This window comes from Triticum aestivum, chromosome 6B (genome assembly GCF_018294505.1).
Source record: "Triticum aestivum cultivar Chinese Spring chromosome 6B, IWGSC CS RefSeq v2.1, whole genome shotgun sequence".
In the NCBI taxonomy this organism is placed as follows: Eukaryota; Viridiplantae; Streptophyta; class Magnoliopsida; order Poales; family Poaceae; genus Triticum; species Triticum aestivum.
Genome location: NC_057810.1, coordinates 359,804,052 through 359,828,578, shown reverse-complemented (window position 1 = coordinate 359,828,578; position 24,527 = coordinate 359,804,052). Strand labels below are relative to the sequence as shown.

General features: G+C 46.9%; 1 protein-coding gene across 5 annotated transcripts; it reads left to right on the top strand.

The window, feature by feature from the left end:
* The first annotated feature begins 18,376 nt into the window (after positions 1-18,376).
* Positions 18,377-24,184, top strand: LOC123137156 (probable serine/threonine-protein kinase DDB_G0276461). 5 transcript variants are annotated; one of them, XM_044556767.1, is made up of 9 exons: positions 18,400-18,595; positions 19,075-19,224; positions 19,419-19,943; positions 20,484-20,649; positions 20,737-20,787; positions 21,033-21,215; positions 21,333-21,429; positions 22,623-23,326; positions 23,541-24,184. In XM_044556767.1, the coding sequence occupies exons 3-9, from the start codon at positions 19,480-19,482 to the stop codon at positions 23,880-23,882; spliced, it is 2,007 nt and encodes a 668-aa protein (XP_044412702.1). In that variant the 5' UTR covers positions 18,400-18,595; positions 19,075-19,224; positions 19,419-19,479; the 3' UTR covers positions 23,883-24,184. The 5 variants fall into 5 exon arrangements, with proteins under 5 accessions (XP_044412700.1, XP_044412702.1, XP_044412703.1 ...); XM_044556768.1 differs by lacking the exon at positions 19,075-19,224 and having other exon boundaries at positions 18,401-18,856; positions 23,541-23,807; positions 23,931-24,184; XM_044556766.1 differs by having other exon boundaries at positions 18,402-18,856.
* The last annotated feature ends 343 nt before the right edge of the window (positions 24,185-24,527 follow it).

The window sequence follows — 24,527 nt, the reverse complement described above, 5'->3', positions numbered from 1 at the left end:
TATTCAAGCAGGCGGGCAAGTTAATTGCCGAAAACAATGACAAGGGGCTGCATAGCGATGACGAGGAAGAGACCCGGCCACCGAACAATAGAGGACAGAAGGGTTTCCCCCCACAAGTGTGGACGGTGAACATGATATACGCAACCCACATACCCAAAAGGGAGCGGAAGCGTGCACTCAGGGACGTATACGCGATGGAGCCAGTCGCCCCGAAGTTCAATCCATGGTCCTCCTGCCCGATCACGTTTGATCGAAGGGACCACCCCACCAGCATCCGCCATGGCGGATTCGCCGCATTGGTTCTAGACCCAATTGTCGACGGGTTTCACCTCACTAGAGTCCTGATGGACGTCGGCAGCAGCCTGAACCTGCTTTATCAGGATACAGTGCGCAAGATGGGCATAGACCCGTCAAGGATTAAACCCACAAAGACGACCTTCAAAGGCATCATACCAGGTGTAGAGGCCAATTGTACAGGCTCAGTTACACTAGAAGTGGTCTTCGGATCTCCGGATAACTTCCGAAGCGAGGAGTTAATCTTCGACATAGTCCCGTTCCGCAGCAGCTATCATGCACTGCTCGGACGAACCGCGTTTGCAAAGTTCAATGCGGTGCCACACTACGCATACCTCAAGCTCAAGATGCCAGGCCCTCGAGGAGTCATCACGGTCAACGGAAACACCGAACGCTCTCTCCGTACAGAGGAGCATACAGCGGCTCTCGCGGCGGAAGTTCAGAGTAGCATCTTAAGGCAATTCTCGAGTCCGGCTGCTAAGCGACCGGACACCGTCAAGCACGCCCGGAGTAACCTACAACAAGACCACCTGGCACGTTCCGAGCACGCGTAGCAATGCAGCCCCAACCCTTGCAAAATGGCAAAACCAGTACTCTGCGTACATCACTACGCTCTGGAAATGCCATGGGCAAAGGGGGAGGGGCACGACCACGGCAGGCCCAGAGTGCGGCTCAACCACACCAGGGGCTCCCAAATAGGTCATCATCCTTCTTTTTTTTCTTTTTTTTCCCTCAGGACTCCGTTTACCAGAGGCCCTGTCCGGCAGTAGATCCGCCGGACTCACGATACAACAACCAGGGAAGAAGAAAGGCCACAACGAGCATCCAGGTGGTCTCCATTACGAGCATTATACCTGTTTTATACACCATTCTGCAGCCTACCCCTGGAAGGGGACACGCTAAATAGTTCCATCCCTTGCTTATCGCACTATTTGTATCATTCTGCATTCATGGCAGTACTTTTTGAATAAACAATGCATCGCTTTTTTGCCTATAATTGCATTTCTTTCTTATACATATGTTCATTTATGACATGTTGCATCCGTACACTTTGGTACGGCTAAATACACCAGGGGCCTAAGTTCCCCACATTATGGTGTGATAAGTCCGAACACTTTCACAAGTGCGGCACCCCGAACTTATAGCATTATATGTATCGGCTCCAAATCATGTCTTGGGTCAATAGTCGGTTTGCCCGGTTCCCATGTTTTGGTACCTTACGTTCCGTTATATCGGCTAAGGTAGCGCTGGAAGAACCACTGCGATTGTGCCCCAGTTGAGCTGGGCGAGCACCTCAATGGAGAAAGCTAAAACTGACCATCATGATGAGGCGAGAGCCGGTCGCTGTTCGAGAGGTTTTTTCGAGTCCCTAAAGACTTATGCCGCTTAGAGCGAGGAACCGGCATTGTCCGGCCCAGGCGTGGATAGCGCCCCAAATTCGGCCTTCCGAACACTAGGGGCTTCGCCGAAATTTAAAATTATAGAATTCTATGGCTAAGTGAGAGTGTTCAAGCATTATAAGTCTGGTTGCCTCGTTCGTTGTGTTGAGCGCCTCCCTAGATGGACCCAAAAATGGGAACAAGAGCGCTCAAGTTTATCCCGAACACCCCAGCACTCGTGGCATGGGGGTTGAAGCCGATGACTTGCCATCTCTCAGATTTGATAAACGGCCGCACAGAAGGTAATATTTTAAATTAACAAGCGTTGCTTAGCGCATACGAACAAAGTTTTCAGCGCACAGGATAACAAAATGCGAGTCTACTCAAATATTACATCTTTGGAGCACTCACCCGCAATAATGCAGGCACCCTTTAGGACACCCTTATAATACATCTCGGGCATGCAATACTCCTTGCCCGGCGGTGGCGCATCCGTCACAAGCTTCTCAGCGTCCATCCTGCCCCAGTGCACTTTAACATGGGCAAGGGCCCGACGGGCACCTTCAATGCAGGCGGAGTGCTTGATGACTTCAACCCACGGACAAGCATCCACCAGCCGCCGCACCAGGCTGAAGTAGCTCCCAGGCATGGCCTCTTTGGGCCACAGCCGAACTATGAGGCCCTTCATGGCCTGTTCGGCCACCTTGTGGAGCTCGACCAGCTGCTTCAGCTGGTCGCTAAGGGGCACCGGATGTCCGACCTCAACATACTGAGACCAGAACACCTTCTCCGTCGAGCTCCCCTCCTCGGCTCTGTAGAAAGCGGCAGCATCAGACACGCTACGGGGCAGATCTGCAAACGCTCCTAGAGAGCTCCGAATTCGGGTAAGTAACAGGTAGTTCACTTTTACATGCTTGCTTTGCATGAAGAATGCCTTACCCCACCGCTATCTTCTTCAATGCCTTGATTTCCTGGAGGGCCTTGTGGGCTTCGGCCTTAGCGGCTTTGGCACTCTCAAGAGCCGACGCAAGCTCGGACTCTCGAGTCTTCGAGTCACGCTCCAAAATCTCGTGTTTTTCCACGAGAGCTTGGAGCTCTTGCCCTACCTCCGCCACCCGCACCTCCTGCTTCTCTCGCTTGGCACGTTCCGCGGCCGCATTGCGTTCGGCCATGGACACCGCCTCCTTCAGGGTCGCCACCTCGTTCGTAGCCCCTGGAGTACCCATGTTATCCTTGTCATTCCTCTTGCAACCAAATCCTTTTCTGTAAGGTACAACTTTAATAAGGTGTTACTCACCTTCCTTCTCCTCGAGCTGCTTCTTGGCACGGCCAAGCTCGCTCTCAGACCGCTTGAGGCTCTACTTCAAGGCATTGACCTCCGCAGTCAGTGCGGCAGAGGTCAGCAGTGCAACCTGCATTCCCATATTGACATATTTTTGTTAAGACTCCTGCGTATATCTTTTTAGATCCTCAGTCCGGCTTTTCTTTCCGAACACCGAACCGAGCATCAGGGGCTACTGTCTATGCGGTACTATTTTACATATCTTAAAATTCTTACCTCAAAGCCTGTTAGAAGGCTGCTGTAGGCTTCGGTCAGCCCACTTTTGGCGAGCCGAACCTTCTGAATCACCGCACTCATGACAGTGCGGTGTTCCTCTTCGATGGAAGCACCGTTGAGCGCCTCCAGCAAGTTATCCGGCGCCTCCGGTTGGACGGAGGTCGCCAGCGTCACAATCTTGCCCTTCTTACGAAGGGGCCGCCCGCCGGACTCCGAAACCACTGCAGGTTCCGGTGCGGAGTCCGGTCCAAAGTCTGGGAGGTTGCCTTGCGGCACCTCCGGGGCCTCCTCCTCCTGGTGGGTCCCTTTCCGGGATCCCACCTCGGCGTCGTCGGTGTCACGGGGGGGGGGGGGGGGGGGAGGCGGCCGAAAGTGAAGTGCTATTCACATCCGACGTACCCAAGGACCCACTCGACGAAGCGGGAAGATCGTCCTTGGGCGGACTACAGGGTTGTATGCGGCGTTAGAAAGACACCATGCGACAAAAAGAAAAATTATGAGTTATTCAGGAGTCCGGATACTTACGGTCTCGCCAGGGGCTTGGCCCTTGAGGGCCACTCCTCGTTGGGGAAGGGTCCTTCCCTTCTTGGACCCTTCGGCCTCCCTCGTTGGGGAGGCCTTCCTCTTCTTCTCTTCCCCCGCTGGGGGAGAGGCCTCTTTCTTCTCCTCCTCGTCCTCGTGGGAGGAGTCCGCCTCGGAGTCATCGGACGATGAATCCGATAACACCTAACACCGAGAACTCCTCCGGGTTCCCGTGGCCTTCTTCTCCGGCACCACGTAGGGTGCCGGGACCAGCAGCCCTGTCAAACGGGCATCCACTGGGTCCTCTGGAAGGGGAGCTAGACAGTTAACCTGTCCGGATGTCTCCTGCCAGGCCTGTTAAAGGTATTGGGAGTTTAGATCCCACATAGAGTCAAACTATGAAAAGCAAGTGTCCCATAAAGGATAATATAGCTTACCTCGCCAGACGGATGCTACGAGCTGAATCCGCGATCTTCGATAGCGGATGCGGGAGCCTCGGCGCCCTTGAACAGCACCTTCCAGGCCTCTTCGTACGTAGTGTCGAAGAGACCGCTCAAGGTCTGGTGCTGTGCCGGATCGAACTCCCACAAATTGAAGTCCCGCTGTTGGCAGGGGAGAATCCGGCGGATGAGCATGACCTGGATTACGTTGACAAGCTTGAGCTTCTTGTTCACCAGGGTTTGGAGACAGGATTGGAGTCCGGTCAGCTCTTCCTAATTACCCCACGGCAGGCCCTTCTCTTTCCAGGAAGTGAGCCGCATGGGGATGCCAGATCTGAATTCGGGGACCGCTGCCCATTCAGGGTCATGCGGCTCAGTGATGTAGAACCACCCCGATTGCCACCCTTTGATGGTTTCCACGAAGGCGCCCTCGAGCCAAGTGACGTTGGGCATCTTGCCTACCATGGCGCCTCCGCACTCCGCTTGGCTTCCCTTCACAACCTTCGGCTTGACATTAAAGGTCTTGAGCCACAAGCCGAAGTGGGGATGGATGCAGAGGAAGGCCTCGCACACGACGATAAATGCCGAGATGTTGAGGATGAAATACGGGGCCAGATCATGGAAATCCAGGCCATAGTAGAACATGAGCCCCTGGACAAAGGGGTGGAGTGGGAAGCCCAGTCCGCAGAGGAAATGGGGAAGGAATACCACCCTCTCATGGGGCCCGGGGGTGGGGATGAGCTACCCCTCGTCGGGGAGCTAGTGCGCGATATCGCTGGACAAATATCCGGCGCTGCGCAGCTTCTTGATGTGCCCCTCCGTAACGGAGGAGGCCATCCACTTTCCTCCCGCTCCGGACATGGTTGGAGAAGGTTGAGGTGAGATGTGCGGACTTGGGTGCTGGAGCTCGAGTGCGCGGAGATGAATAAGCAAAGGAGGAAGAAGGCGTAGGTAAAAAGGTGGATCCTTATCCCCTTATATATGGGCGGACGAAACTATGCGTCCCCACCAGCCTGGTAAAACTCGCGTATCTCCCAAGCGCCACAATCAATGGCGCGGTTGGGTTACCCACGTCCGTATTGATGGGAATCTCGGAATAAGGGGAACACGATCTCTGCTTCGACAAGACGTGCCAAGGAAACCGCTTCGCTAAACGCGCTGAGGTGGTATGACAAAAACGATTCGAGTAAAGGCTTGGCCGTGGTGTGATGTCACGCCACGAAATACGTCAGCAGATTGAACTTGTGTAAATATTATTCTCTCTACGGTGGTGTGTGGAATTTATTTTGCAGAGCCGGACACTATCCTGGTGTTCACAATCTTCTATGAATTATTCGGAGGAGGAACCTGCCTTGCAATGCCGAAGACAATATGCGCGCCGGACTCGTCGTCATTGAAGCCTGGTTCAAGGGCTACTGAGGGAGTCCTGGACTAGGGGGTGTCCAGATAGCCGAACTATCATCATTGGCCGGACTCCAAGACTATGAAGATACAAGATTGAAGACTTCGTCCCGTGTCCGGATGGGACTTTCCTTGGCGTGGAAGGCAAGCTTGGCAATACGGATATGTAGATCTCCTACCATTGTAACCGACTCTGTGTAACCCTAGCCCTCTCCGGTGCCTATATAAACCGGAGGGTTTTAGTCCATAGGACGAACAACAATCATACCATAGGCTATCTTCTAGGGTTTAGCCTCCTTGATCTCGTGGTAGATCTACTCTTGTACTACCCATATCATCAATATTAATCAAGCAGGAGTAGGGTTTTACCTCCATCGAGAGGGCCCGAACCTGGGTAAAAACATCGTGTCCCTTGTCTCCTGTTACCATCCGCCTAGACGCACAGTTCGGGACCCCCTACCCGAGATCCGCCGGTTTTGACACCGACAAGTACCTTAGTGAATTTATATCCACCAGCCTAAGGTGCTACCACCAAGGCTAACTGACCTGGATTATCAACCCGTGGAGGGTGATCTTCTCTACTCCATACAATGGGCTGTTCTGACCACCTCAAATAACGAGGAACTGCCGGCTCAATAGAATTCACGACCCTCTTATGAACCTTCTGGTCACGTTTGCATAAGCTAGTGGTAAACACGTGATACTGCCCACTATTCAACTGCTTCGGATGGCTTTGATAACCCGACTGCTGATGTTGCTCTCCTTGACCAGACTACTGTTGATTATAACCGCCTTGATGTCCCTGAAAGCCGGAGTTTGAACCGCCGCCCTGGCCATGAAAACCGCCAGCTCCTGAACCGCCGCCGGACCCAGAATTGTCACCAAACGTGTTGGAATTCTTAAAGGCCTTCATGATCGCATAATCTTTCCATAAGTGGGTGGCGAGTCTTTCCCGGGTGTCGTGTCTCGGGCAAGGCTCATTAAGTAACTGCTCAAGAGATGGGCCTGACCCGCCAGATCGAGGGGGCGGCTTGCCCTTACGTCTCTGATTGTTACCTTGTGCATTGGCGTTGGCCACAAACTCTGGGTTACCATCCGCCTTACGCTTATTGCCACCTTGATTCATCGGGTTATGCTGCTGACCCTTTCCATTGCCATTCTTCTTTTCCTTCCCTATCTTTTCCTCATCAGACGCGGGATCCTTGGTACTACCAGAGTCGGCATATTTGACTAAAGCCGCCATCAACATACCCATATCATTGCAATCACGCTTAAGGCGCCCCAGTTTCTGCCTCAATGGCTCAAAGCGGCAATTCTTTTCCAACATGAGGACTGCAGAGCTGGCATCCATCTTGTCAGATGAATGTATTATCTCCTTGACTCGGCGTACCCAATGAGTCGTGGATTCACCCTCCTCCTGCTTACAATTCGTCAAGTCCACAATCGATATAGATTGCTTACAGGTGTCTTTGAAGTTCTAGATGAAACGGGCCTTTAACTCTGCCCATGAACCAATGGAATTGGATGGCAAACCCTTTAACCAAGACCGGGCCGTTCCATCTAACATCATGGTGAAGTACTTAGCCATGGCCGCGTCGCTGACTTCCAACAGCTCCATGGCCATCTCATAACTTTCGATTCACGCTCCGGGCTGCAAGTCGGCCGTGTAATTCGGCACCTTTCAAGGTCCCTTGAAGTCCTTGGGTAGGCGCACATTACGCAGAGCCGGTACCAAACAAGGAACACCACCGGTTCTAGTGGCTACTCCCGTCTTAACAGAAGTCGTCGGATACTCTGGGAAATCTTGAGCCATCTGTTGAGCCGCTAGCTGAGCCGCCCGCTCGTTCTCCTGACGTACTCGGTCTTGTACCGGATTATAACCACCGGGCTGGTTACGGCGTTGGGCGTTGCTTGACAAAGCTTCAGACTCCATGTGCCTGCTATAACTCGGACTCCGGTTTTGATGAGGCGGTGCTAACCAAGGCGGAGGAGTTGAATGAATCCTGTCCCGGCTATAAGAATACGTCTCTTGCTGAGCCAGGGCCGTCTGGAGAAGCTCCCTGACCCTATGGGTCTCCATCGCTGTCGAGTCAGCGCCATCCGCGGGGAGAGCCGCCAAGCGCGCCGATGCTGCAATTAACTTCTCCATGGGGTTGGAAAAGTGACCCAGCGGTATCGGCACGTAACGGGGCAGAACCATACTCCCATGAGGAGGTGCCATCTCCCGAGGCTGAGCCGGTCCTCCTGTTCCGGCTGTCATAAACTGATTTGTATCTGGCGGGTTACTTGGACCGGCTCCGGGTGTAGCGAAAAGATTCCGAGGATCATAAACCGGTGGTAAGCGGGACTAGGATTTCTGATGTCTCCTCCTCATCACCTCGTTGGACACATTTAGGCTCATCGTGAGCTGGTAGGCTTCTGACTGTAGCCGCTGCGCCCGTGCATCTAGAGCCGCCCGCTCTATGGCTAATCTAGTGTCCTCAGCTGCCAAGGCCTCCTTGGCCCGAGCTATCTCCTCACGCACCCGTGCCACCTCCGCGTCATGCTCATCTTTGTTTGCAGGAATAACCGTGGCAGTTAACAGGGTCGTAAGCTTATCCATGAGATCTATCAGCACCTGAGCCGGCGGGCGCACATGGCCTCCTGCCCCGGCTGCTCCCGTCTCGGACGTTATTACTGTAGCGGCTGTAGAATTTTGGCCGGGTTGAGTCCCAGCCATGAATACTCCTGCCCATCTTGGCGGCTCATCGGGGTCCGGTATACTAGTGCCATCGAAACAGCCCCCAAGCACGCCGTCTTGCACTTGGTATAGTGAATCTGTTGAACCGGCGGACGAATCATCGTCCGAGAGGATGGCTGTCTCACCATCATCTTCAGATCCTTCAGAAAGTTCCTCTCCATGGATGCAGCCCATGAAGGCATGCTTCATGACAGGTTGAACTCGGGCCTTTCTCGCACGCTGAGCCGTCTCGACGAGGTCGGTGCAGTTGTCCGGCTTAGGGCCTCGCTCACCAATCCGGCCGATGAAAACGTGGATTCCGCCGAAGGGGACCCGGTACCCGTACTCAATTGAGCCAGCGTCGGGGCCCCAGCCTTCGTCGTTGATGTAGATCTTGCTGCGATGACTCTTGGTCATCCGACCCACTACGTATCCCTTGAGCCCTTCGAAGTTGCCCTTCAAGAACTCAAATCCATCGTGCGCTGGCCCCATAGTGGGCGCCAACTGTCGTGGAATTGTCACGTCAGATGTCCTCGTGAAAGGACTTAGTTGTGGAGCCATCGCAACTAGGAAGCTTGAAGGGGTTAATCGGGACAAAGGACACGAGAGGTTTATACTAGTTCGGCCCCTTACGGTGAAGGTAAGGCCTACGTCTAGTTGGGTTGGTATTGATGTTTCGATGACCAGGGAGCGAGATACGCTATGCCCGGCTCTCGATGAGTTGTTTCTTGCCCTAAGCCGCCGGCGGGTCGTCCCCTTATATACACGGGTTGACGCCTTGCGGCTTACAGAGTCCCGGCCGGCTTATAAACAGTATCCGGCCCGGTGACTAGTTAAATCTACCTTATGATACAAGTCATGCCATTACGACGGTTTACTACGACGGGCCTTAAGTCGCCTGTGGGCCTTAGGCCCTTTACTGAACCACCATCTTCATACTTGGCCTTGGGCTTCTTTCTGGTGAGTCTTCTTTGCATAACCCGGCCCCTCCTAGGCGGCTTACACAAATAGTTATATCTCCAACAGTAGCAAAAGTAAAGATAAATGTTTTTGGGTTTTTGTAGTAGTTGTAACAGTAGCAACGAAAAAGTAAATAAGCGAAAAAAAATATGAAAAGCTCGTAGGCAATGGATCAGTGATGGATAATTATGCCGGATGCGATTCCTCATGCAATAGTTATAACATAGGGTGATATAGAACTAGCTCCAATTCATCAATGTAATGTAGGCATGTATTCCGTAAATAGTCATGCGTGCTTATGGAAAAGAACTTGCATGACATCTTTTGTCCTACCCTCCCGTTGCAGCGGGGTCCTTACGGAAACTAAGGGATATTAAGGCCTCCTTTTAATAGAGAGCCGGAACAAAGCATTAACACATAGTGAATACATGAACTCCTCAAACTATGGTCATCACCGAGAAGTATCCCGATTATTGTCACTTCGGGGTTGTCGGATCATAACACATAATAGGTGACTATAGACTTGCAAGATAGGATCAAGAACACACATATATTCATGAAAACATAATAGGTTCAGATCTGAAATCATGCACTCGGGCCCTAGTGACAAGCATTAAGCATAGCATAGTCATAGCAACATCAATCTCAGAACATAGTGGATACTAGGGATCAAACCCTAACAAAACTAACTTGATTACATGGTAAATCTCATCCAACCCATCACCGTCCAGCAAGCCTTCGATGGAATTACTCACGCACGGCGGTGAGCATCATGAAATTGGTGATGGAGGATGGTTGATGACGACGACGATGATGAATCCCCCTCTTTGGAGCCCCAAACGGACTCCAGATCAGCCCTCCCGAGAGAGATTAGGGCTTGGCGGCGGCTCCGTGTCGTAAAACGCGATGAAACTTTCTCCTTGATTTTTTTCTCCCCGGACGTGAATATATGGAGTTGGAGTTGACGTCGGTGGAGGTCCAGGGGGCCCACGAGATAGGGGGCCGCGCCCTAGGGGGGCGCCCCCCTGTCTCGTGGACAGGCCGTGGCCCCCCTAGCATTAATTCTTTGGCCAAAAATTCTTATTAATTCCAAAAAGTGCCTCCATGGATTTCCACGACATTCCGAGAACTTTTCTTTTCTACACATAAAACAACATCGTGGCAGTTCTGCTGAAAACAGCGTCAGTCCGGGTTAGTTTCATTCAAATCATGCAAGTTAGAGTCCAAAACAAGGGCAAAAGTGTTTGGAAAAGTAGATACGTTGGAGACGTATCAGTGTCTCTATTAGCAAGTTTAATTGTAACATATATGTCTTCTATTTCAGCGGGTGTTATATCATTCATAATTTCTTGATATAAGGTAAAATGAATATCACTCACACTAGCACCTAAATCACATAAACCATGATAACAGTGATCCCCTATTTTGACTGAGACAACAGGCATGCCAACAATAGGTCTATGTTTATCTTTCTCATCTAGTTTAGCAATTCTAGCAGCTTCATCACAGAAGTAAATAACATGCCCATCTATATTTTCTACCAAGAGATCTTTAACCATAGCAACACTAGGTTCTACTTTGATTTGTTCCGATGGTTTAGGTGCTCTAATATTACTTTTATTGACCATAGTTTAAACCTTAGCATGTTCCTTTATCCTAATAGGGGAAGGTGTTTTTTCAATAAAAGCAGTGGGAATAACTTGATCAACATTGTAGATAATAGTTTCTTGCTTAGCTACTACCGGTTCTTTAATTTCTTCTTTAATAGGTGGATGATATTTAAACCACTTCTCCTTGGGGAGATCAGCATGAGTAGCAAATGATTCACAGAAAGAGGCTACTATCTCAGAGTCAAGTCCATATTTAGTGCTAAACTTGTGAAAAGCATCGGTATTCATAAAAGATTTAACACAATCAAACTTAAGCTTAATACCTGACTCTTTACCTTTGTCGAGTTCCCAATCTTCAGAGTTGTGTTTAATTCTTTCTAAAAGATCCTACCTGAATTCAATAGTCTTCTTCATGAAAAAACTAGTACAAGAAGTATCGAGTATGGATTGATCATCACGAGAAAGCCGAGCATAAAAATTCTGAATAATAATTTCTCTTGAAAGCTCATGATTGGGGCAAGAATATAACATTGACTTAAGCCTCCCAAAAGCTAGAGCAATACGTTCTCCTTCACGAGGCCAAAAATAATATATATAATTCCGATCACGATGAACTAGATGCATATGATAACTTTTTTGGTGAAATCCAATTTCAATCGATTCCAGTTCCAAGATCCAATATCATCGCATAGCCTATACCATGCCAATGCTTTTCCCTTCAAAGATAAAGGGAAAACCTTCTTCTTAGCTTCATCTCTGGGTAAACCTGCAAGCTTAAATAATCCACAAATTTCATCTACATATATCAAGTGCATATCAGGATGTTCGGTTCCATCTCCGGCATAAGGATTAGCTAGCAGTTGTTCTATCATGCCCGAAGGAATTTCAATAACAATATTTTTCAGTAGGTGCAGTAGGTTGAGGGGTAACTGTAACATCCCAAATTTCCAATTTGGAATGTTATACATTAGATCATCATTGCATATCATATTTTATTGCATTTTTGGTTGATCCTAGAAATTCTACGCAACTCAAGGACCCACAGAGAGAGTTGGGGATTTCGTTATTTTCATATTTGAGTTTTCTCAAATTTTGAAAAGAGGATCATTTGGTTTTAATTATTTTTCTTTCTTAATATTTCTAAAATAAAAATATATGAGAGGAGATAATATGACTTCTTCAAAATAAATGAAATATCAGAGGAAAAATATTAAAATCAAATAAATAGTTTTACTTGGATTTTATTGCAATTTTATTTGAATTAGAAAAGTTGCACGTTTTCAAAATTGCATTTTTAGGCCAAGAAAATGTTCATCTTGTTCTAAATATTTTATTTAGACGGTGAAAATTTATTTTGGTATTTTAGATTTTTATTTTATTTTCTAGGATTTGTTTAGTTTCGGAGGAATTTATTTTTTAAAAAACTGTTCGTGCGCCCGACTGGGCCAGCGGCCCAGCCGAGCTGGGCCGGCCTTGCCAGCACTGCCACCTCGCCCCGACTGACTCTGACCGGGAGTCTGGCCGGCGCACGCCGCCGCCGCCATGACCGAGGAGGACTCCTCCTCCTCGACCCCCTCCCCAAGCCGCCGAGCCCCCTCCCCTCCTTAAATACCGCCAGCCCCGCCGCCTCTCGCCACCCCACTCGACACCACCGCCGGCGCAAGCCGGAGCCGCCGTGCCTCGCCGTCGCCCCACCGCCACCTCGCCGCCGCGCCTCGCCGTCGCCCCACTGCCACCTCGCCACCGCCCCGGAGCCCCGCCGCCGCAGCAGGACCTCGCCGGAGCCTCGCCGGAGGTAGAAACCGCCGCCGCCGCCGATTCATTTTTTGAAAACCGCTCATTTTTTTAGAAACCTAGGTTTATTTTTTTAGATTAGGTCGGTTCGGTTTTCTCGGTTTACTTAAATAGCGGACGTTCGTCCGTACGTTCGTTTTAACGAACGGTGTTCACCCGTTAGCCGCAGACAGAGAAAGTTCGTTTGTTAGCCTGTTCATCAGTTTTTCTTTTTCCAGGGATTTTCTGCGATTATTTTCGATCGCGATTTCTGCCCTGCTTTTCGTTTTAGTTTATCTTTTCGCTCGTTTATCGGAATCAGGCGATTCAAGCGCCTAGATCTTCGTCTCAAAGCCCTCTTTCTGTTTAATAAACTTGAACAAGATTTTGGTACTATAAAATTTGACTTAAGTCCGGATTAGTAAATGGATCTTGTTTCTTTTGCAGTTTGAGTTTCGTTGCTTCGTTTGATTTGATTCTTTTTGCAAACCGGATTTCTTAAGTTGGACTTTCTGGTTAGATCTCTTATTTGAGTGTTACCTGTGCTTCTAGTTGAGTGCTTATTGTATGCTTGTTTGTTTGTGATAGAGTACCCAGAGTGCAAAGCGTGCTACGATGAGTCTCTAGGTTTCACGGATCATCAGCAAGGCAAGTAACACTTTGATCATACCTCTTTACTACCCAGTTTTATTGCATTAGATCAATCCTCAAACAATTGCATGGTTAGGATCTGTTTAACATGTGGGTTTTGGAAAGTAGATGAGGTAGTACCTATTGACCTGTTTATTATCAAACCTTTGGGAGTTACTTCCACGTTATGCTTATATTGCTATGCTATGCTCGTAGACGTGGTTTGGGTGCGTGAATCCATGACAGATGTGAGTATTGTTACTTAATGGTTAACTTAAGGTGGCTACTTTAATACACATCTGGGTGGATTGCTTGAGGCACCCTGGAGTACCCAGTGGTTGTCGGGGCACCTGGGGAATCCAGTGTTGTCCAAGGATATCCCGAAGTACCCGTGTGATCATCCTACGGTCCGCCACCCAGGCTCAAAGGGATCGTAAGATTATTCATGCTAGAAACTTCCGTGTGCAGCCACAAGCTATTATGGGCTCTAGCATAGTTGAGTATGTTGCAAGACCTCTTTCAGTGGTGGGCTAGCAGATGTAGGGGAAAGTAGGTGTAACTCTCCACCCAGAGTAAAGAGTTACTGTTTCAGAAAGACTGTGTCTCATTTCTCCGACCATGGATGTATTCGAGTCTTGTGAGGAAAAGTGCGCAAAACCTCTACAGAGTGTACAAACTAATCATGGTTAGCCGTGTCCCCTGTTATGGATGTTTTGAGTATCTAGTTCTTGGATTATCATGTTGATGTCATCACTCTAAATATAATTTGATTGGGTTAATGATGATGCTTAATTGGGATTGAGTTGGAGGAACCTTCTCAATGTTTAACAACCACCATGATAGTTAAATAAAATTTATTCCTTTGTTGTAGGAAAAAAATTGGCTTTATGCAAAACTGTAACCGTAGAGCTTTCCACCAGCCATATATGCATGTAGTGATAGCAATTATTCTGTTATTACTTTATGTGTTACATTGCCACCATATTCCATGTGTTGACCCGTTTCGGGCTGCAACGTTCATGTTGCAGACTTTTCAGACGAGTAAGGTGCCATAGGTCGTTGTCTTTCACTCAGTGATGTCGTTGGAGTTGATGGACTCACTTTATCTTCCAAGCCTTCCGTTGTTATCATATTTAGATGGCCTTAAGCCATATTATTATAATAAGTTCCCTTTTGAGATATTCGATGTAATAAGTGTGTGATTGCTACTTTGTTATAAATCCTCAAGTACTGTGCGTGTCAGCATTACCGATCCAGGGATGACACTGATGCACAAAAATCAGACTGTTTGAGGTCTGGTCGCTACAATAACTAAATGTGGTTCCGGTCGAGGTGAAGATACCCCGAACAAACCTCTCAAAGGATTGTTCTCCATAGTAACAAGTGACAATAAATTTCAGCAGGTAGTAATAATTTTTCCTTACCGATTTCCACTAACCAAGAGCGCTTCACTTCCCGACAACGGTGCGAGAAAATAGTCTTGATGACCCAGAAGTATAGGGGATCAATCGTAGTCCTTTCGATAAGTAAGAGTGACGAACCCAACGAGGAGCAGAAGGAAATGGTAAGTGGTTTTCAACAAGGTAGTTTTCTGCAAGCACTGAAATTGTTGGTAATAGATAGTTTGATAGCAAGATATTTTGTAATGAGCAAGTAACGGTAATGGTAAATAAAGTGCAGCAAGGTAGCCCAATCCTTTTGTGGCAAAGGACATGCCAAAATGGTCTCTTATAATAGGCAAAGCGTTCTTGAGGGTACACGGGAATTTCATTTAGTCACTTTCATCATGTTGATTCGATTTGTGTTCGCTATTTTGATAATTTGATATGTGGGTGGACCGGTGCTTAGGTGTTGTTCTTAATTGAACAAGCCTCCTACTTATAATTAACCCCCTCACAAGCACCCTCAACTACGAGAAAAATATTAAGATAAAATCTAACCATAGCATTAAACTTTTGGATCCAAATCGGTCCCTTACGGAATAACGCATAAACTAGGGTTTAAGCTTTTGTCACTCTAGCAACCCATCATCTAATAACTACTCCACAATGCATTCCCTTAGGCCCAAATATGATGAAATGTCATGTAGTCGACGTTCACATGACACCACTAAGGGAATCACAACACACATACCATCAAAATATCAAACACATATCAAGTTCACATGATTACTTGCAACAAGATTTCTCCCGTGACCTCAAGAACAAAAGTAACTACTCACAAATGATAATCATGCTCAAGATCAGAGGTGTTAGAATAAATCCGAGGTACACAGTCGATCCACCGAGGAACAAGCAATCACAGACAATGACGACACCGAGATTTGTTAATGAGGTTCGGCGAACTCGCCTACTCCCCGAGGCAATGACTACGGGCGCTCCTCCCCGAGATACCGCAACACCGACCACCCGAGCGTCGGCACAAGCTGCCGGCACCCCCTTGCGAGCCTGTCGCTATCTAGTCGTCATGGGTTACAACATGGGGTGCCTCCTCATATATAAGAGGCCAAGGGTACAACGTGTCCGACTCCGACACTACAAGTATCCTACCCACACTACAACACCAAGTCCAAGCGTAACCCAACTAGTACAAAATATTCGACACAAATACAACAAACTCCACCTTGGCGAATATTCTCGACCACCTTGAATTTGTCCATGCGTCAAACTTCCATGTACTCCGGACTTGTGTTGTCTTCTTCGTAGCTTACTGAGAGCTACTCGATGAGTCTGCCCCAGACCGCCGCCGCCGTGAGACCCCGCTGCTACTCCCGCAACTCCAGTCTCCATGACTCCACCTGCAATAGTGCTCCCTTGCAGCTTATAAAGATGCAAAGCCTTCCTCCCGAGGAACAAGCAATCACAAACAATGACGACACCAAGATTTGTTAACGAGGTTCGGCGAACTCGCCTACTCCCCGAGGCAATGACTACGGGCGCTCCTCCCCGAGATACCGCAACACCGGCCACCCGGGCGCCGGCACAAGCAATCACAGGAGGAGGCACGACACCGAGATTTGTTAACGAGGTTCACCGATATGGCTACATCCCGGGGCCTGACTACGGGCGCTCCTCCCCATGACACCGCTACAATACCACACCCGGTCGCCCTGGACACCGGCACATGCTGCCGGCTTCCCCTGCGTTCTGGTGCTATTATGTTGGCATAGGTTGCATCGTGTGTATACCCTCGCTATATAAGAGAGGCCTAGGATACAAGTGTCCTATTAGGACACGACTCCGTATCTTATGTAAACACAATACTACTCAGAGTCCAACTGTAACCTACCTTGTACACAATATTCGACACAACTCTAACAAAAGGGGTATTAAAAAGCATAATGGATCTGAACATATAATCTTCCACCAAATAAACCATATAGTAATCAACTACAAAATGTAATCACCACCGCTAGTCACCCGCAAGCACCAATCTAAGATTCTGGTGCAAAGATTAAACACAATAGATGAACTAGGGTTTGAGAGGAGATGGTGTTGTTGAAGATGTTGATGAAGATTGTCCTCCCCAAGATGGGAAAGTTGTTGGTGATGATGATGACGATGATTTCCCCCTATGGGAGGGAAGTTCCCCCGGCGGAATCGCTTCGCCAGAGGGAAAAAGTACTCCTGCCCAAGTTCCGCCTCGAGACAGCGGCGCTCCGTCCTGAAAGTCATCTTCTTATTTTTTTTCTAGGTCAAAATGACTTATATACGAGAAGAGGGGCACCAGAGGTGGCCCGAGGAGGGCACAACCCACCAGGATGCGCCTGGGCTCCCTGGCGCGCCCAGGTGGGTTGTGCCCACCTGGTGGGCCCCCTCTTGTAGTTATTTGCTCCAATATCCCTCATATATTTCAAAATAATTCTCTGTAAATTTTCAGCTCATTTGGAGATGTGCCGAATAAGTAACTCTGACGTAGTTTTTCCAGGTCAAGAATTCTAGCTGCCGGTATTCTCCCTCTTTGTGTAAACCTTGCATATTATGAGAGAAAAGACATTAGAATTACTCCTAAAGGCATTATTATGCATGAAAACAGAGTAAATAACAGTAGGCAAACATGATGCAAAATGGACGTATCATGTTGCCATCGTCGGTCAATCCAGAGCCAGTTATGGTTGGGAGACCTCTGGCTCATCGAGCTCAAGCATCACGCCACCTGTCATGACTAAGGCCAACACCGAGGCCTCCCAGGCAAGGTTGTCTGAATCGCGATTTTGAATCGGATCGGAGCTTCGATGGTAGGATCGCAAATCATAGAATCTTCACTATCAGGATCGTAGAAACGTAGATTCTAAGAACTAAAATTGTAGAATCAGAGGGGTAATCTTGGATCGTAAAGTCATAGATCGTATAACAGAATCGCGATTCTGACAACCTTGCTCCCAGGCCTACCAATTTCATGCTGCCAGAGCGGCAAGGCGAGCCCAACATTGCGGCCTAGGAGAAGCCATCATAGTAGGCAGTTGCAAAGGTGATGAGCTCAACTTTTTCAATGAATTTATGATTTGATTCCACAATGGAATTCAAACCACAAGTTGAACTGTTTGCTCGTTATAACTATGACATGTATGGTAGTATAATCCCTTGCTAGCATAGGTTTCTACCGGTCTTTCTTGCCAATGAGGTTATGATTTGCAAGGCTTGTCGGCCCCTTAGATATCCTCTCCGCCATGTAAGTGCAACCTCCGGTGTCGACATGGGGGTTGCCAGTTTTTGTTATTGTGGATGTTGAAATCTTGGATGTGTCGATCTTTCAGTATGATGCTTCGACTATTTGACCTGACTTGACCAAGACATTTGATGACTTCCTATCCGTGAACAATAAAGACTGGTTAGCCTGACTTTTGGAGAGACAACATAGACTGGCTTGCCAGTCCAGGAGAAAGAAGATGATAGGTCCATTGTTTTTGAAGAATTTTCCCTTCTTGGGGTTTTCTGTACCAATGGTTTGCTTAATAGCAGATCTGATTACTTATCAAAAATAATAGCAGATCTGATTTTTTTTGAGAAAACCAGGCATTTTTTTTCATTAAAGAACGGAGGAAAAGAACAAAATCTCCAAATAAACACAACTAGCATCCAAAATCTATTTTGTAACCACGCTCGCACGGGGCACAGCGCAAAGTGACAGGCCACCTCTGCTCCACCACCGCCGCTCCACATCGCGGCTTTTCTCCCTCCCCTCCGTCTCTCTCTCCGCCAGGCATCCCAGACGCGGAGGCGGAGATACCTTGCTCCCCGCACGAGATTGTGGTCTCAACCTCCTGACGGCGACGGCGAGCCTCTCGGAGGCCACCTCCGATCTAAGAGGTGCGCCCCTCCCTCGTTGCAATCTGACCAACTTCTCCTCTCCACCATCCCGCACCTTTCCTCTCCCTCTCATGGCCCATCCTCCACCCAAGCTCCGATCCGACCCAATGCGGCTATGAAATCTCTGCTGCTGTCCCACTGCCGCCGCCGTGCCGTAGCTTAGCGCCTCCGCCGTCGCCTCGCACCCCAAACCCCTGCAACCGTCGCGGCCACTGCCGCTCCCGTTCCACCTCATCGCGATCTTGGCCGTTGGCTTTTGAGGTAGGCATGAGCTTCTACTTCTGGTCATCCAGTGATCACTTGAACCCACACTAACCTCCATAAGTTCGGTACAGCATGTAGATCCGGCCTTATTTGTCTGTCCTCGTTCATATTTTAGTTAGATCATGCCAAGACAAACGGTTATTTTAAGACCTTTGCAGTTAAGATGGGGTGCGAGTGATTTAACTTCTAACTGATGGAGAACTCTGAAATTCCAGGGCCTCTTATGAACCCAGGGATAGGAAACACGCAGGATTGAAGTTGGATCATGCACCTTGTTTTCACTTGATTCTGATGGTTATGCTTGTGGTTGAGCATTGCCTCATGGAGAAAATAGAATGCCAAACATCAGCCTATAAGTGATAACTGTAGGATTTTCACCACTTAATGCAGATGCCAGTGCATAAGAAATCTTACTGTTGAAGCTAGTATTGGGCATTTCACTCATGGGCTTCTTAGACTGTTAGACAATATCATGTTCTATTCTCTTCAAGTAAATATTTGGCTTTGTGTTTGTTGTGCATGTCGGAATTTTCATTCTTCACCTCTTTTATCTATGCAGAATCATTAGCAGAACTATTGAACCCTGAGTTTTCATTTATTTCGTCTTGGTTATTGTGAGAATGCGGAGGTTCAATCCCTTTGGGGGGAAAGTACAGACTGGACTGGAAGGCCGCACCATTGATGTAAGGAATGTGAAGATCACAGTACGCAATGCCATTGCACAAGGAGGTTTCTCTTGTGTGTATCTCGCATGTGACGCGTTGCACTCGTCAAAGCAGTATGCATTGAAGCATATCATTTGCAATGACTCGGAATCGCTTGATCTTGTCACGAAGGAGATCCAGGTGATGAATCTCCTCAAAGGGCATGCCAATGTCGTCACACTGGTTGCCCATGATGTTTTTGACATGGGCCGCACAAAGGACGCATTGCTTGTGATGGAGTTTTGTGAGAAGTCCTTGGTGAGTGTGATTGAGAGCAGAGGTACTGGTTACTATGAGGAGAAGAAGGCGCTTTTGATATTCAGAGACGTCTGCAATGCAGTTTTTGCTATGCATGGGCAGTCACCACCAATTGCACATAGGTACATGGAATGAGTCATTTACAGATATTGAATCCATGTTTTATTCCCATTATATAGAAACAATCAGTGATAGGCATTTTTATCAAGTATCACAAGTCAGATTTCTGCACAGTGAATGAGTCATTTACAGATATTGAATCCATGTTTTATTCCCATTATATAGAAACAATCAGTGATAGGCATTTTTATCAAATATCACAAGTCAGATTTCTGCACAGTTATGTTGTTCTGTTTCATTATTTAATTAGTAGACTTAACTTTACTTAGCAACTACTGGAGTGATGGTACGTTAGTAAACTGCCCACTGCTATTTGTTGGCCATTACTACTTTCTATTCTTGCCTGCAGTACGGAATCCATATACCATGTTGTAGCTTGGCTATCTGCATGTGAGCAAATACCATGTGCAAGCAACTCTTACCTGCATGAATGTTTAAGATTTGGTAGAGTGTGGGACTTGCTTTGAAGTTTTGCAAACCATTTCTTTACATTTATTGTTTTATAATTCACCACGATTTTACATTCTGCCTCCTTCCTTTAGGGATCTTAAAGCCGAAAATGTTCTTCTTGGATTAGATGGTGCATGGAAACTATGTGACTTTGGAAGCACGTCAACAAATCATAAATGCTTTGACAAGCCAGAAGATAGGGGGATTGAGGAAGATATCATTAGGAAGCATACGACCCCGGCGTATAGAGCACCTGAGGTTAATGAAAACTTTTTGGCATGATGGATACAATTTTTTTACTCGTATGGCCTGCAGTGGTCTCATTTATGCATTCATGTTTTTCAGATGTGGGATCTCTACAGAAGAGAAGTTATTAGTGAAAAAGTTGATATTTGGGTGAGTCCATAACATATGAACATGTGATCTTCACTATTCATATATCTGAATAGTAATTAAACCAATGCCATAGCATGTGATATATTCTCCGATTTAATTGTTACACTAGCCCCATCTTGAGTGATGTCTAGCAGAATGATTAGTTTGTTGGATCACAACTAAATCCTCAACTGTAAAGTAACCACATGTTCGCATCCAAAGTATGTTGAAGTGATTTGCAACACTTTGTATTCCACAATTGGCAGGCCCTGGGATGTCTTCTCTATAGAATATGCTACTTCAAATCCGCATTTGATGGAGAGTCGAAGTTGCAGGTCCTTAATGGCAATTATCGCATTCCAGAACAACCCAAGTACAGCACCAGTGTCACAGGGCTGATCAAAGATATGCTGGAAGCATCTCCAAATGCCAGACCAGATATCACACAGGTGATTGGCCATTCATCTTCATGATACTAGGTTAGTCATAGACTGCTGCATGTAGTGTTAGGAGCCAAATAAGCATGGTTTTCATTTTTCTGATGCTAGATTTTATCCAATTGACAGGTCTGGTTTCGTGTTAACGAACTACTGCCTCTTGAGTTACAGAAGAGTTTACCTGATGGGGCTTCAGCAGCAATTTCTATGGGCTTGCAGGACGATGGTGAGGTTTTCTTTAGATGCTATTTGTAGGAGCAGAGTACATGTTCTGTATCATGCGGTCTTGCCTTCATTCATGCAATGGCTAGAATTTGAATCTGCATGTTTGTTTCTTTTGTTGGTAGAAAACTGTAGCAGTGCTTCACTTCTTCTCTGAACATATTAAATATTTTGATTAGCAGGACTATGCTAATTAAAATACCCTTGTGTTACAACCCACTCTGTGCTATTTATAATATTAGTCATCAGTGTTATTATTTGGAAACTAGATTGACACAACAGTGTTTCCTAGAGAGTTTGGACTTTCGGGATTTTTTGTAGAGTATGCCATCATATTTAATCAATACAATATTCTTTTGCTTATTGGATAACTCCAATGATTGTATTTGATGCGCCATGAAAAAATGGACCTAACAGAAATAGAAATTTTTTGCATCACTCCATATTTTTGTATATGTTCTGTCATATTTTGTTTTGTGAGGTTAAAATTAGGAAGTGCCTGCCATTAATAAATTTGGCTTTAGAATTTTTTTTGGATGAAGTGGAAGTTTACATGTCTATTAATTAAGTAAAAAGTTCTCATTTCGCATCCTCATAATTATAGAAACTGCTATTTGTATACCTACATCACCTAATTATAAGATTGTTATATAAGCATCTGTATAATTTTTACAGGTGTTGTAGAGTAGTACCATACAGTTTAATACGAGAGTTTACATCATTCCATTTAGAGGGAAATTAACGGTAATATTTGTATTGATTGTCTTAGGCCTTGTACAATGCAAGATGCTTAGGGAGATGCTTAGAGAAATAAACCAGTCTTTCTTTAAGCACCGGTGCTTATTTGTAGAGGGTAGACACTTAATTAGGCGTCTGTCCAGTAGAAATAGGCACTGGTGCTTCAGAAAAATCTGGTTTATTTTTCTAAGCACCTCCCTAAGCACCTAGCATTGTACAAGGCCTTATGAGCTACTTTTGTGGCATCTGACTGGGTCAATCACTACACTGTCATGTGTTAGGTATTGTGAAATGACCTTATCTTCACATAACCTTTCTGACATGCCACCTTACAGCACACTGCGTGCTAGAACAAAGTATTTGCTATTTGAGTCTGATTGTTTATTCTAAATATTCTCGGAAGAGATAGTGTGACTGGTTGCTGTCTAACTTTATTACCATTTTGTTTTGCCTGTGTAGGTGCTTATAAAAGAACACATGTGACGCCTAAAAGGAACCCTCCTGCACCTCCAAGAGAACAATCTGATAACTCATCATCTCATGGAAGTGCAAACGCCGGAGATGCACCTCTGGGTGCATTTTGGGTGACCCAACATGCACAGGGTTCTCAAGTTGTTGATAATAGGAATCCCTTGTTTGACGAGGAGCCAATTAAACCATCACCTTCATCAAAGTATAACCAAAGTAGGGTGGATATCAGCACCACTACCCCTGGAGATAGGCATGGTCATTCTGGTCAGGTTTTGCGAAATACAGCAAGTAACACTGTATCCAGTAATGGACTTAAGGGTGGTTCGGACATAAATCTTTTCATGGAACCACAAGGTTATGTGAAAAATAAAGCATCACAGCCACAAAGCAAGACTATATCTGCGAAAGATCCCTTCAACAGTTTTGTCGCAGATTTTGATGCAAACAATCTGCACTCAGGGACTACTGCTACTGGTAGGATATCCGAGCTTGAAGCTGAAGTGTCCAATCTGAAGGAGCAGTTGAAGAAAACCACGTCGGAGAAGGCTGAGATGACAGCCAAGTATGAAAAGCTGTCGGCAATCTGCCGCTCCCAGCGCCAAGAAATTCAAGAGCTGAAGCGCACCGTTGCTGAGACTACACCACCGCCTTCAAGTAAAGTCAGCTCAAGGATACCAGAACTTGGATCCCAGGTGCTTGCTCTATCTTTTTTTTTATTTGCACACAAGTGCTTACTCTATGTATATCTAGTACTCCCTCCGTCCCATAATTTAAGAGCGTTTTTGACACTAGTGTCAACACTACACTAGTGTAAAAAATGCTCTTATATTATGGGACAGAGGGAGTACAACTCATTTGTCTTGAGAATATTTCTAGCATCTTACATGAGACTTACAATCCATGTAGCGGAAGGAGAGGATTGAAGGAACGGTGTGGGAACTAGAGCAAGGAATGCTCTCAGGCAACTCCTCGGTACCCAGCTCTGAGGCAAAGACATGGCAGGCATTCCCTGAGGCAAAAGCTCAGGCCAGGCCAAAGGTCGACCATGCAACCAATGGGAGGCAAAACCTAACACGGAACACGAATGCGGGGCCTTCCCCTGATGCGTGGGGTTTCGGCACATCATCGGGTAGCACTGCTGCAGCAACACAGATGAACAGAACAAATGCCAAGGTGAGTTCCTCCCAGAGATTGAGCACGGGGGCAGCAAAGAAAGTAGATCAGCCATCAGGATGGGCCGGATTCTAGCTTCTCATCAGCACGCGGTAATCTCGGTTCTCTTGTTTCTAATCACAGGCTACTCTGCAAGTTGCAAAAGGATGAGATTTGTTGTGATTGTTGCCTGCCAAAATTCGTTATTTTAAGGGTGTTGATAGTTGCTTGAGCCGACCTGGACGCCGGTTTTTCTGCGGTCGTTTGTCAAGTGCCTTGTTAATAAATTTTTATGTTTACATATGTATATCTACTTGTACCTTGTACCATGTGGAACTGTGGAAATGTCCCTTTTAACTTGTGCTGTAAAAAGGACCGTATGCTGATTTACTCTTTCCTGAGCTTACTCTCAAAGTGCTGCGTAGCTGATGTATCACGGTGTTTCAGAGCAAAGAGCCAAACAACTTTGGTGCTCAAGGCTTATAATTATTGTAAGGGCAAGCACTGCTAACATGTTTAGTACGAGGAAACTGCACCGGGAGCCCTCAAACTTACGCGTGGAACAGTTTGGTCGCGCAAGTTGAAACTGTTCAAACTCATAGTAACTTGACAGTGGGGTTTGTTTCTGGTCCAAACAACCCCACATGGCGATTGGTTTTTTTAACAGGTAGTAGGCCACATTCTTTCACAAGAAACACTCTTTTAAGTTCAAGTCTCTCTTTCCCCGCAAAATAAAGTTTC